Raw genomic sequence first — 14,134 nt, forward strand, 5'->3', positions numbered from 1 at the left:
TTTTTCTCTCTCTGTTTTGAGAGTCCCCTCCGGGGAAGGAGAGGAACCCCTATGAGGTTTCCTTTCTTGATATTTATAGCTATGAGCTGCATGAGCTGGCCCTTAGTGGCTGGGACCACATTGCAGTTTTATCTTCAGGATAACGGATGGGCCGTAGCCTTATTACTCGTCTTGGGCGGCTGTTAGTTGCCATCAATTATGAGTGGTCGTGCCACTTATTAATTTTGAATTAACCATGAAAGGTGATTAGCGTTGTTGGTTATTATAGGGCCGGATTCTGACCCATACAATAACTTTCCGAGTGAAGTTGAATCCCTTTCTTGGATTCTCAAGATAGCTCAGTTTCTGGACATTAAATTAAAAAACAAAGACAAATATCCACTTGAAAAGAGAAAGAGAGAGAACTCAATGTTAATCAGTCATAGACAAAGCTCAACTTTATTCAATGATACTCAATAAGTAAGAACCTAACTGCTAAGTTAAATCCTCCACATCATTGAATAAATCAATTGCAGCAGAATGTTCTTTGTTTTTTTTTCCTTTTCTCAAAAACTATCGGACAAGACGGACAAAAATGATGAAGAATGAAAACAAGAATAGTTTTGGTTGACAAACAATTCAAGCAACATCTTTTATTTATGTTGCCTGCCATTCTTTCTTGATTTCAAATGTGTAGTTGATCTCCAAATAGCACTTGTTGTCATCATCAAGGAACTGAAACAAGAAAAAGAGGAAAAAATTTAATTAATATGCATAGAACAAAAATGAAGAGGAACAGCAACTGGTACCCTGATATGGAATAAAGTTAGAGATTTAACTTATATACACTAAAATTTTAACTCGTTGGAGCATGTAACCTGCCTTGTTTTCCAGGTTACGAATCCCGACTTTTATGGTAATGTGTAGTTATCATTTAGGTAACATAACAGTGTAAAATATCACGTAAATTGCCAGTGTATAGAAGTTAAACTCTAAAGTTAGAGAACAACATGCAAACAACTGCAGTCTCAGTCAGTCCATAGTATTGAAGCACATAACATTCACCAAATTCATTCAGTGATAAATTTCCTGATTGTCCAGTAACTAAGGTCATGGACAATAACAGAAGATTTTCAGTTCTGGCATCAATGGCGGAGCCACCTTATGCTAAGGGGTGTCAATTGGCACTTAGTGTTGTCAAAGGCACGCTTGAGCCTGAAGCGAGGCTCAAAACATGTTGAGTGCTTCGCCTCGCTTTACGGGCGCATCAGTGTCGCATCAAGGCTCTAAGGCATACTTTTCCTTGCCAATGGATGTAATCCTAAAAAGGCGACACCAAACAATTGATATTTCACTTTATCGTTTTACTTCCTCAATTTTTTGTCCATATATTTGTTATTCATGCTTATAATTATTAGTCTTGGACTAAGTCAAATAGTAGGCACAGAATATGTTGAGAGCATGTAATGCAGAAGATAATCACCTTTGTCCTTGCTGAGTAAGATCCTCTTGCAAACATGCCAGAAGGGGTAGTATCCTCCGGCATTTCATGTGTATAAGGCTCCAACTGAGGACTAAAGGCCCCAATCATTTGCTTCGTGCTGTCCACTGAAATTAGGTTTGTGAAAAAGGGAAGACATTTGATCAGATACATCATAAGTAGATGTCTTTAGCGGCACATTCAACATTCAACGTGAGATAGAGACAGCAAAAGTATAGTACCTTTGATACCAGTTTTCCAAACTGTGTTCGTGTACTTGAGCCCAGTCACTATATTATTGCTGACTTGAAATGAGAATTTTAGGCTGTATTTGCTCCCTTCTTTCAGTGTAAACCATGGGCTGTGGGGTTTCCCGTCCTCGGGGATAGGGAGAACAATATCAGGTCTACCAGGAGACTTAATTTCAAGGCTCAAAATCTTCACGTCTGGATCCAGGGATTCTACAATTTTAAAGCAGTGGACAAAAGGTCAGAATTTTCTGTTGAAATGCATCTTACATGAACATTCATCAAGATTTTAGTAATCTAAAAATGTCATCGAAAAGTTCTCAGGTGTCATAGAAGAAAATGGCATCAAGATTTTTCTTGACTGAAAAGCTCAGGCAATATGCTAAGGAACATATCAAGTAGTCATATATCACTCTTGGGCACAGAATATTATCAAATATGGATGTGACAAATATGAATCCACACAGTTTGTTCTTTAATATGACATTCCAAAATACAATCAATTAATCAACTATGCCCCAATGCCATATCTTTTTGGTTCAGCTGTACAGATTCATCTGTATTCGTTTCGCTCCATTCAGATCAATTGAATGAATTATATTTGCCTTATGCGCGATAAATGCAGGGAAAAGAAGAGGGCCATTACTAGAAGCTACCGTCCCATGAATCACATAAATATAACTTCAATCTATTTTCTGGACTTATGCAAACCCCATATTATACAATATGTTAAATTGTCATTTTATCATAGACAAGAAAAGCAAAAGAATCTCAAATTTCACAGGCTAGTTCAAGATAGAGTATTAAAAATGTTAGTGACAAACGAAGAAGAAATCTATATATATGTGGATTACTGTTTTTGTTATATAGAGGAAATTCCACAAAGTTCATATGCACCAAATCTTGAAACAAAAAGCATGTTTACTAATTACCTCCAACAGAATTGATATCCACACTTCCAAGAAGCTGCTCCTTCCACCTTCTCAAACTCTCATCATCCTAAAATGCCAAAAATTGCACAAACATAACCACACATTAACAAAAAAAAAAGAAAAAAGAGAGAGGCTTTTTTCATTTTTGGCCCATCGACCGAAATCAATTACAGGCGCTAACCAACATATACAAAACATATACATTGATTATGTATATAATATGTGTATTATATGTATATTTATTATATTATATTATATGTATATTTATACTTAATATACAAAACATACACATTTGCCGGCTATTAGTTGGAGGGCGGCCCAATAAGGTAATTCCAAAAAGAATTTAGGAAAGACAAAAAGATGTAATCTTTACAACAACAAACCCAGTAATCCCGCTAGTTGGGTCTGAGGAGGGTAAAGTGTACGCAGACCTTAATCCTACCTTAAGAAGGTAGAGAGGCTGTTTCCGAAAGACCCTCAGCTCATGAAGAAAGATGCAATCTTTAGATGGGAATTAATTACAGGCGCTAACCAACATATACAAAACATATACACTGAATATGTATATCGTATGTGTATTATATGTATATTTATAACATACAAAATATATTTGTTTGTCGGCTATTATTTGGAGGACGGCCAATAAGGTAATTAAAGGGGCAGCACCATGCACAAAACATCACGCATTCACGTAAGGTCCAGCGAAAGCCGCACCTAAGAGGTATGATATAGACAACCTACCCTAATACAAGCATTAGTGGTTCTTCTATACTTTATCCCAAATTTTTTTTAGTAAAGACAGAAAGATGCAATCTTTAGATGGGAAAAAATGGAAAAAGGCAGAAAAAAGCACCTTATCCTTTTCAAATTGTTCTTTGAGAGTGCATTGTGGACCCAACTCAATCTTATTATTAGTTTCATCTTCTTCCTCATCCTCAGTAGTGTAAAGGGAACTCTCACTCATTTGTCTGCTTACATTTTTCTCACCAACAGGCTCATGTTCAATCTCAGAATCAGAATCAGCAATTGGAGTTTTTGTTCCCCCTTTAGTACCCTCCTTATCAGAATCCATGTTGCGACTTTTGATTACAATTCTTGACAAAGAAAAGAGAAAAATGGGCTACTACTAGTCTTGTTCAAATGATGAGAATATAATATCAAGAAAAGAACAGAACTAGAAAAGCCACATGAATAAGAGACTCCAAAAAAAGAATCTCTTCTTTTATTTGAAAAAACAAGAAAATGGGGTCATTAAAAAAATGGTTTAGGATGAGTGAAAATGAACAACAAAAAAGAATCCCAAGAAAACAAATACCAAGAAAAAGGGATAATAGTGTTAAGAAGAAAAAGCCAACAAGAAAATAAGAGAGAAATATGGAGAAAGAATTGGGAGGTTTGTTTTAGAAAGCTGAGGTGTAGAAAAAGGAAATTGTAATGTGGTGATCCGAAAATTGTGAAAATGAAAATGAGTAATAATATAATAAGGGAGAGAAAGAAGGAGAAGAGAATGGTGGTGAGTACGTGAAGGTCACAAGGGTGTAGGATTTGGTGGATGATACAATACAACCCTCTTTGACTTCTTCATATTTAACAATCTTTCTATTATAAGGTTAAGGTTAGAGATGAATTAAAGAATTTAAGTTATAGAATATTTAATTTGAAAAAGGTTATAGAAAATTCTAAGTTAATATATACTAGTAGTATTATTTCCTTAATATTTAGAAATTACTCAATTATATAAAGTAAGTGTGTTAAATGAGCGGTTAAGACCGGTTACAACACACAAAAAGGGATTGTTACTGGAGGTGAAATTTCAATTTATGAATTTCGATATTAATTGAATCTCTCGCCCGAGGTATTATTTCGTATTGTTTTGTATATGTGACGACCCGGCCAGTCGTCTCATGAGTTACCGCTCCATTTTCCTCATTTCTGCTTCTTATTGCTTTGTTCATCTGTGTTTTGAGGTATCAGGTTGGTTGGATTGAATCCGGATTGGTTTTGGTGAAGTTTGAGACACTTAGTCTCTTTTAAGAAGGCTTAAGTTGGAAAAGTCAACCGGATGTTGACTTGTGTGTTAGAGAGCTCGGATGTGAGTTTCGATGGTTCGATTAGCTTCTGGAGGTGATTTGTGACTTAGGAGCGTGATCGGAATGAGTTTTGGAGGTCCGGAGTAGAACTAGGCTTGAATTGACGAAGTTGATATTTTGGCGATTTCCGGTTGATAGGTGAAATTTTGATCCAAGGGTCGGAATGGAATTTCGAGAGTTGCAGTAGTTTCGTTATGTCATTTGGGATGTGTGTGTAAAATTTCAGGTCATGTGGATGTGGTTTGGTTGGGTTTTTGATCGAAAGCGTATTTCGGAAGATTTTAGAAACTTAGGCTTGAAATCGATGTGATTTTGGTAGATTTGATGTTGTTTGAGGTGTCTTAATGATTAGAACAAGTTTGAATAAGGTATTGGGTTATGTTTGTGCCTTTGGTTGAGGTCCCGAGGGCCTCGGGTGAGTTTCGGGTGGTCATCGGATCATTTTGGAGTTTGGAAAAATGCAGAAAATGGTTTCAGCTGTTGCACACATTTTGGTCTTCGTGTTCGCGAGAGGACCCTCGCGTTCGTGAAGAGTAAGCTGAGGAAGGTGGGAGTTTAGCCTACGCGTTCGCGAGGCATGGGGAGCGTTCGCGAAGGGCTGCGAGGTTGTGCATCGCGTTCGCGGGAGTGTAGTCACGATCGCATAGAAGAAATGGAGGGATTGAGCTTCATTAGGATTTAACCCATCGCGTTCACGATGGTTGGACCGCGTTCGCGAAGGGTCATCTGGTAAGTCATCGCGTCCGCATGAGTTGTGTCGCGTTCGCGTAAGAGGATTTTTGGTCAACGTTATTTTTGTGCTTCGCGAACGCGAGAGTTTGACCGCGTTCGCGAAGAAGGAAAGTCAGACCTGGGCAGAATGTTTTTAAGTCGTCTTGTCCGCGATTTTGGGGCTTGTTTCACCCATAGCTGCTCGTTTTTGGAGATTTTTGAAGGAGATTGAAGAGGGATTCAAGGGGAAGCGACTTGAGGTAAGATTTTTGGACTTAAAACTCGATTATTATGTGAATTTCACCTAGAAAATCATGAAAACTAAGGCAAAAATTGAATAACTAGGGTTTGAGAAATTGGACTTTTGATTTGGGATTTGAAGGACCATTTGGGGTCGGATTTGAGCACTTTTGATATGTATGAACTCGTGAGGAGATAAGGAATCTATTGATGTAAAAATTTCTGAGTTTCGAGAAGTGGGCCCGGGGCTCGAATTTTGCTAATTTCGGGATTTTTGGTATTTTTCGATTGTTTTCGCTTGGGCTTTGTTCCCTTAGCATATTGTGATGTATTCGTTCTGATTTTGGATAGATTCGATGCGCGTGGAGGCCGGTTCGAGGGGCAAAGGCGTCGCGAGCTAGAGATGTAGCCGGTTCGAGGTGAGTAATGGTTGTAAATGATGTTCTGAGGGTTTGAAACCCCGGATTGCACATCGTAGTGCTATATTGAGGTGAGGCACACACTTAATGACGAGCGTGGGGTCGTGCCCTATTGGGGATTGTGACTTGGTCCGTCCCGATTGATGATTTTACTGCGTACTTGATTTAAATCTATTTGCTATCATCATTATTTGGGCTGAATGCCATACTTGGGCTCCGTGCCAATTATTTAAACCCTTCGGGGATTGTTGTTGATGTTTCCTCACTGTTTTGACTTTATACTTGAACTCAGTCATGTTATTTCCTACTGTTTTCAAAGCTCAGCTATGTTTACTCTGTTTTAATACTCAAATGATATTTAAATGATGTTTTGGGCTGAGAAATACTGTTTTACTGTTGCCCGAGAGGCTTACGTGATTTTTGACTGAGTAAGGCCGAGGGCCTGTGTCGTGAGGATATGAGATAGGGTGACGTGGGATCACCCCCGGGTATATGCATAGTAAGGTTATTCAGCGATTGGTTGGCTTTTGGAACAACTCTGGGCACGTTTGAGGACGAACGTTTGTTTAAGTTGGGGAGGATGTGACGACCCAACCAGTCGTCTCATGAGTTACCGCTCCGTTTCCCCCATTTCTGCTTCTTATTGCTTTGTTCATCTGTGTTTTGAGGTATCGGGTTGGTTGGATTGAATCCGGATTGGTTTTGGTGAAGTTTGAGACACTTAGTCTCTTTTAAGAAGGCTTAAGTTGGAAAAGTCAACCGGATGTTAACTTGTGTGTTAGAGAGCTCGGATGTGAGTTCTGATGGTTCGATTAGCTTCAGGAGGTGACTTGTGACTTAGGAGCGTGATCGGAATGGGTTTTGGAGGTCCGGAGTAGAATTGGGCTTGAATTGGCGAAGTTGATATTTTGGCGATTTTCGGTTGATAGGTGAGATTTTGATCCAAGGGTCGGAATGGAATTCCGAGAGTTGCAGTAGTTTCGTTATGTCATTTGGGATATGTGTGTAAAATTTTAGGTCATTTGGATGTGGTTTGGTTGGGTTTTTGATCGAAACCGTATTTCGGAAGATTTTAGAAACTTAGGCTTGAAATCGATGTGATTTTGGTAGATTTGATGTTGTTTGAGGTTTCTTGATGATTAGAACAAGTTTGAATAAGGTATTGGGTTATGTTTGTGCCTTTGGTTGAGGTCCCGAGGGCCTAGGGTGAGTTTCGGGTGGTCATCGGATCATTTTGGAGTTTGGAAAATTGCAGAAAATGGTTTCAGCTGTTGCAGATATTTTGGTCTTCGCGTTCGCGAGAGGACCCTCACGTTCGCGAAGAGTAAGCTGAGGAAGGTGGGAGTTTAGCCTACGTGTTCGCGAGACATGGGGCGCGTTCGCGAAGGGCTGCGAGGTTGTGCATCGCGTTCGCGGGAGTGTAGTCGCGATCGCATAGAAGAAATGGAGGGATTGAGCTTCAGTAGGATTTAACCCAACGCGTTCGCGATGGTTGGACCGCGTTCGCGAAGGGTCATCTGGTAAGGCATCGCGTTCGCATGAGTTGTGTCGCATTCGCGTAAGAGTATTTTTGGTCAACATTATTTTTGTGCTTCGCGAACGCGAGAGTTTGACCGCGTTCGCGAAGAAGGAAAGTCAGACCTGGGCAGAATGTTTTTAAGTCGTCTTGTCCTCGATTTTGGGGCTTATTTCACCCATAGCTGCTCGTTTTTGGAGATTTTTGAAGGAGATTGAAGAGGGATTCAAGGAGAAGCGACTTGAGGTAAGATTTTTGGACTTAAAACTCGATTATTATGTGAATTTCACCTAGAAAATCATGAAAACTAAGCCAAAAATTGAAGAACTAGGGCTTGAGAAATTGGACTTTTGATTTGGGATTTGAAGGACCATTTGGGGTCGGATTTGAGCACTTTTGATATGTATGAACTCGTGAGGAGATAAGGAATCTATTGATGTAAAAATTTCTGAGTTTCGAGAAGTGGGCCCGGGGCTCGGGTTTTGCTAATTTCGGGATTTTTGGTATTTTTCGATTGTTTTCGCTTGGGCTTTGTTCCCTTAGCATATTGTGACGTATTCGTTCTAATTTTGGATAGATTCGACGCGCGTGGAGGCCGATTCGAGGGGCAAAGGCGTCGCGAGCTAGAGATGTAGCCGGTTCGAGGTGAGTAATGGTTGTAAATGATGTTCTGAGGGTTTGAAACCCCGGATTGCACATCGTAGTGCTATATTGAGGTGAGGCACACGCTTAATGACGAGCGTGGGGTCGTGCCCTATTGGGGATTGTGACTTGGTCCGTCCCGATTGATAATTTTACCGCGTACATGATTTAAATCTATTTGCTATCATCATTATTTGGGCTGAATGCCATATTTGGGCTCCGTGCCAATTATTTGAACCCTTCGGGGATTGTTGTTGATGTTTCCTCACCGTTTTGACTTTATACTTGAACTCAATCATGTTATTTCCCACTGTTTTCAAAACTCAGCCATGTTTACTCTGTTTTAATACTCAAATGATATTTAAATGATGTTTTGGGCTGAGAAATAGTGTTTTACTGTTGCCCGAGAGGCTTACGTGATTTTTGACTGAGTAAGGCCGAGGGCCTGTGTTGTGAGGATATCTTTGGGATCGGGCTGCACGCCGCAGCAGTGACACATATCTTTGGGATTGGGCTGTACGCCGCAGCGGTGATACATATCTTTGGGATCGGGCTGCACACCGCAGCGGTGATACACTGATTTGATATGAGGTCGAAGACCTGTTTATGATGCCACGAGATGGCTTGATATTGCGCTTGGGCCGTAAGGGGCCCCTCCAGGAGTCTGCACACCCCCGGTGAGCGCGAGTACCCAGTGTGATATGAGATATAGCCTGAGGGGCTGGTATTGTTCTGAGATATTGCCCGAGGGGCGGATTTGTTGATATTGTTGCCCGAGGGGCGAACCTTATGTGCTTATCTTTCTTATTTGTCTGTCATTTATTTGCTTAATTGTGTATTTGTGCCCGAGGGGCGGATTTCTGTGCTGATCTACACTAGTTGTTCTGCATTCATTTGCGCAACTGTTGAAAAGTCATTTTCAAAGAAGTTTAAACTGAGCTAAGACGTTTTAAAGGATTTTACAGCTTCGTTGCTTTCTTACTGGTTTTGAAACTGCTTCTATACAGCATGTTGATGCTCTTTTCGTGATTTCTTATCACTCATTCTTTATTTATGGTTATTACTCACTGAGTTGGCAGTACTCATTTTACTCCCTGCACCTTGTGTGCATATTCAGGTATTTCAGCACCTGGTAGCGGGTATTGGCTGAGCTGAGGCAGAGTCACCAGAGTTTAGCAAGGTAGCTGCCGGCGTTCGCAGCACTGCTTTTCTCCCTCTTTATTCTTTTAGTCTGTACTTAGTACACTTCAAACTTCTTCAGTTGTATTTAGACCGTAGTAGATGCTCATTACTAGTGACACTGCGGTTTGGGCTGTGTTTGGGTTGTACTTCCGCATTGTTATGATATTATCCGCTGTTTAGCATTATTAAATCATGTTTAGCCTGTTGTATTGTTGTTTAACTTCGAATTGGAAATGTGTCGGCTGGCCTTGTCTTCATGAGAGACGCCATCACGACCGGGTTTGGGTTTAGGGTCGTGACAAGTTGGCATCAGAGCCTAGGTTACATAGGTCTCACGAGTCATGAGCAGGTTTAGTAGAGTCTCGCGGATCGGTACGGAGACGTCTGTATTTATCCTCGAGAGGCTGAAGAACCTTTAGGGAAAAAAAACTTCGCTTTCTTGAATTCTTATCGTGCGTCCTTGATTCAGCTTGAAATGTAACTCTTGAAATTCCTTCCACGCATTCGTATGCGCGAACGAGCGCTCAGTATCAGATGTGCATCGATGCCTTGTGATCCCCCGATTGAGGGGCGAGATGTGATCTCTATGTGCTGATGTTGGGCCAGCCTGGAGGGCTTGAGGCCGGATTTTTGCCTATAGCTTGAGCACCGAGGTGCTAATTGTGTGAGCACGTGTCTCTGGATCTATGTGTTCTGTTGTGTCCCTATTAAGGGAAGTAATGACTGGATAGTACGTGATGAGAGTGATGTGACTACGAGATGTATTCCTAAGATTTTGAAGCGACGAGAAGAGGTATGCTGGAGGATAGAAGAACTATTAGGTGCTTGATTTCTGTCTTGATTCGAGTTATAGCCCCGAGTTATGGGCGTATGAAGAATCTTTTCATGTCTCCTAGTTGGGAGTGGAGTAAATTTCATGTTGCGGTATGAGTTCAGACTCAGGAAGACTAAGTGACTGCGTAATGGTTATGACGGTGGAAGGTATACATAAATGTTAGTTTAAGGCGAAGCAGGTGGGTTATCTCCTGCGAAGTGTTCTGGAGTTGTGTGATCTTTATGTTGTCTGTTAGAAGAACCCATTTACAAGTAAAATATATGTGTGAATTTAATTTGGGTCGCTTAAGAGAGTAGGTTCAATTGTTACGAGAGTAAATGCGAGATTTGCAGAAGATATGAAGTACCAGATGGTCTGTGTTCCACGAGCTTATGAAGGATTGAGCTAATATCACTATAGTGTTATGGCAACAATAAAGTATATACGTTATGAGTTATGGTGTGTGTTTTGATCTATGGCTTCGAGCCAAGTGGGGGAGTTGCTATTGATTAGCTGATTGCACGGTTATGTGCTATGTTGGTTCCAGTTCGAGGCGTATTTGTGAATCAGTTATGGCTCGAGTAAAGGAAATTTCAATAAAGGTTATGTTATGCTTTATGGGTGTATGAGAATCGGGGAATGACTTGAGTTGTTGTTGGTAGGGAATGCTCGGTGCATAGGGCAGGAAGTTGCTGAGTTGTAATGGAATGATGTTACATTCTGCGGTGCTAGAGTGCTTATGAGGCACGGGTGGTTCGGTTCGTTTGATCAGGCTAATTACAATTTGAATAGAGTAAATGACTCTCGAGAATGGCTCCAATGTGTTTAAGGCTCTACATGTAACAATTGGGTATTCTAAAGTTGTGTATGTGGTTAGAAACTGAGTTTTTATTGGGAGATGTCAAGACTTGTGGTATTATTTTTGACTATGAGATTCTATATATCGGTGTCGGGAAGGCGAAGGTAATGGCTTGGGACTTGTAGGAAGTCTCTTCTGGGTAAGTATTTTGAGCGTGGTGCTTTTGGAAATATTTAAAAGAGTACTCAGCGACTTATGAACCTTGTACAGTGTGGTTTTATGCTTGGGTCTTGTGTGGTAAGTCTGGGTTGAGGAATCATGAGGTTATAGAAAGAAGCAGTATCAGGTTTAAGGTAAATCAGAAGGAAGCTCGGATAGATGGGATAGTTTGGTAGTATGCCGAATCAGTACGGCAAGGATATGATTAGTCCTTTGGATGTTTGCGAGGTAATGAGCTTCTACAGATGTTTCGCGATGATGCTCTTGGGTCTTAATGGCCTGCGTAGCCTGGTTGAGTTAGAAGGATTCAGTCCTGACAGTTTAATTTTGTGCAAATGGAATACAGAGAGTTCTTGATAGCTTCTACCACGGTTAGAGGTGTATATTTTTGGCGAGCGTGAGAAGCATAGGATGTGTAGTGATTTTCTCCTAGGTGGGGTCAATGAAAAGTTCTTGACTAGTTGAGTACGTAGATGTTTGTGGCTCGGAAGGGAGATGAAGTTCTCATGTTATACTAAGATGGTATGGTATATGCGGTATATTGTAGAGGATTGAGATTTGCGTGTGTAAGGCTACGGTTCATTTCTGAACGGAAGGTCATAAAATTCTTGGACAGCACGGGCAGTTTCAGGCAATGAGAGAAATGAGCTTCTGATAATTAGAGAAAGGGTCTTTGGATGATTATGGAAATGGTATCGCTAATTTGGGGTGATTGACGAGGGTATATGTTTCAGAAAAAGGCAACATGATTAAGTTGATGGTACTTCGGTAGTATTGCGGCACTTTCTTGTTAGATTGACTGCTGATATTCGAGTTTGCTTGGTGGCACGGAAGAATTTTTGAGTATCTCTCGTGGAATGATTGGGATCGGATATAGAGATTCGTGTGCTATGTGGAGCTAGAGACTGGGAGTTCCCATATTCAGGTTATGTTGTGGTTGTGGGTCGCGTGTATCGGGGTTTGGAGACCCGAGTGGACCTTTTGCTGCGGGGTATGTTAGATTTTGATGTAATATTGGGTAAAGACCGGTTGTCTTGGAGTCGTGTTATGCTGGACTATTGTGCTAAGGCGGTGATGTTGTCTATGCCGGGAATGCCACGGATTGAGTGGCGAGGTTCGTCGGATTATGTTCTTAGTAGGGTGGTTTTACATTTCGAAGACCTAGCGGATGGCTGGGAAGGATTGTTTTTCTTATTTTGGGCTCTCGTGATGGATGTCAGTGCAGAGGCTCCTCATATTGATTCAGTCCCGGTGGTGAGGGACTTTTCGGATGTGTTTTTTGTGGCCGGGCATGTCGCCAGGCAAGGTTGTTGATTTCGATATTGAATTGATGTCGGGCACCGTATCGTATGGCGCCGGCAGAGTTGAAAGAGTTGAAGGAGCAGCTTCAGGATTTTCTTGATAAGGAGTTCGTTGGCAAGCCAATGTGGATGCGTATTCTGATTTGAGTTGGCTTGGTTGGCTCCGGATTGTATTGTTGAGGGTGTGTCGATTCGATTGTTATTGAGCTTGTTAGTAATCTGGGAAGGTCTATGAGCTACCTTTCTGTGTTGCGAGGTGTTATGATTTGTTGGTTATAGGCACATGTGGTGCGACTCTATTGGGGTCTCATAGTGAAAGTCGAGCGGAAGAGTAATTGGGTGTTGCTCGATAAATGGCGTATCAGTTATGTCCTTTCGGGTTTGCGTGGTATATGTTATTTGCTTCACCGTGGGTGTGATGATTTGCTTTGGTTCCATACATCAATTGTGCGTGGTTGTCGATTTCGAGCATAGTGACGTGAGGTGTTTTATGTGGAGCAGTATTTGGATAGGATCGCGCATTGCAGCAAAGTTATGTGGAGGTATGACCTTGCGGGGCAGATTTGTGTGTTCTATTTCTACGATGTGAGACGGGTTCTCCGCCTTGCTTGGTGGTGGTACTGGTGAGCTTGAGGTACAACTCTTTCATTTGAGTCACTTTCAGTATTTGAGTACGTTCGGATTGTTTCTTATTGGTGCGTGGATTGCAAGAGTTGCGACTTTAGATCGTATTGATGTGTCATATCACCAGAGTAGTTGTGTTGGATTAGATGAGATCGTTGGGATCTAGAATGAATACAAACGGATTCAGTTTCAGTATGTTGGAAGGATAATATCGAGGTTCGGCTCAGAAATTAGCTATGGTCTTTGCCAAAGGAGAAGTAGCTTCATGAATGGTTGATCTAACAAATGGTTATGGCTTACTGTGTGTTTTAGTTATCATTGGCAGTATATGAACGCGTTGGGATGAGACTTTAGTTGATAAGAGGTTTTCTATCGGTATTCGGTTGTTGTGTGCAGCTGCTGTGATTAGAAGTTATCGCTACAAGTGTTTGAGTTATGTGGTATATCATGTAATTGCACCTGAGGTTGCAGGTACGGGTTATTACAGCTGGTTCGGGCTTATTCAGAGTATAGATGTGAGATTCTGATCTCGTGGATGATTTCAGGAGTGAAAATGTGGCTCTAAGGTTTATGGGCTAGGTTGGACGGTGAAATTTCAGTTGCATTGTGTTATCGGACCTATATGAGATAGGGTGACGTGGGATCACCCCCGGGTATATGCATAGTAAGGTTATTCAGCGATTGGTTGGCTTTTGGAACAACTCTGGGCACGTTTGAGGACGAACGTTTGTTTAAGTTGGGGAGGATGTGACGACCCAACCAGTCGTCTCATGAGTTACCGCTCCGTTTCCCCCATTTCTGCTTCTTATTGCTTTGTTCATCTGTGTTTTGAGGTATCGGGTTGGTTGGATTGAATCCGGATTGGTTTTGGTGAAGTTTGAGACACTTAGTCTCTTTTAAGAAGGCTTAAGTTGGAAAAGTCAACCGGATGTTAACTT

The 14,134-nt window shown here is 41.2% G+C and overlaps 1 protein-coding gene across 1 annotated transcript; it reads right to left on the minus strand.

Moving 5' to 3' along the window:
- LOC109225317 (rho GDP-dissociation inhibitor 1-like) lies at positions 397-3,959 on the minus strand. The gene is made up of 5 exons (XM_019389937.1): positions 3,493-3,959; positions 2,640-2,706; positions 1,702-1,920; positions 1,463-1,587; positions 397-714 (listed from the first exon to the last, which is right to left on the minus strand). Exons 1-5 carry the CDS (start codon positions 3,709-3,711, stop codon positions 637-639), a joined length of 708 nt encoding a protein of 235 aa, XP_019245482.1. The 5' UTR covers positions 3,712-3,959; the 3' UTR covers positions 397-636.

The sequence above is a fragment of the Nicotiana attenuata genome, chromosome 5 (assembly GCF_001879085.1).
Source record: "Nicotiana attenuata strain UT chromosome 5, NIATTr2, whole genome shotgun sequence".
Classification (NCBI taxonomy): domain Eukaryota; kingdom Viridiplantae; phylum Streptophyta; class Magnoliopsida; order Solanales; family Solanaceae; genus Nicotiana; species Nicotiana attenuata.

Coding starts and splice junctions, on each gene's coding strand:
- LOC109225317 (XM_019389937.1), bottom strand. CDS start 3,711: ATGGATTCTGATAAGGAGGGTACTAAAGGGGGAACAAAAACTCCAATT. Junction 2,707..3,492: donor AACAATTTGAAAAGGATAAG/GTGCTTTTTTCT, acceptor TTGGCATTTTAG/GATGATGAGAGTTTGAGAAG. Junction 1,588..1,701: donor TTGGAAAACTGGTATCAAAG/GTACTATACTTT, acceptor ACCTAATTTCAG/TGGACAGCACGAAGCAAATG.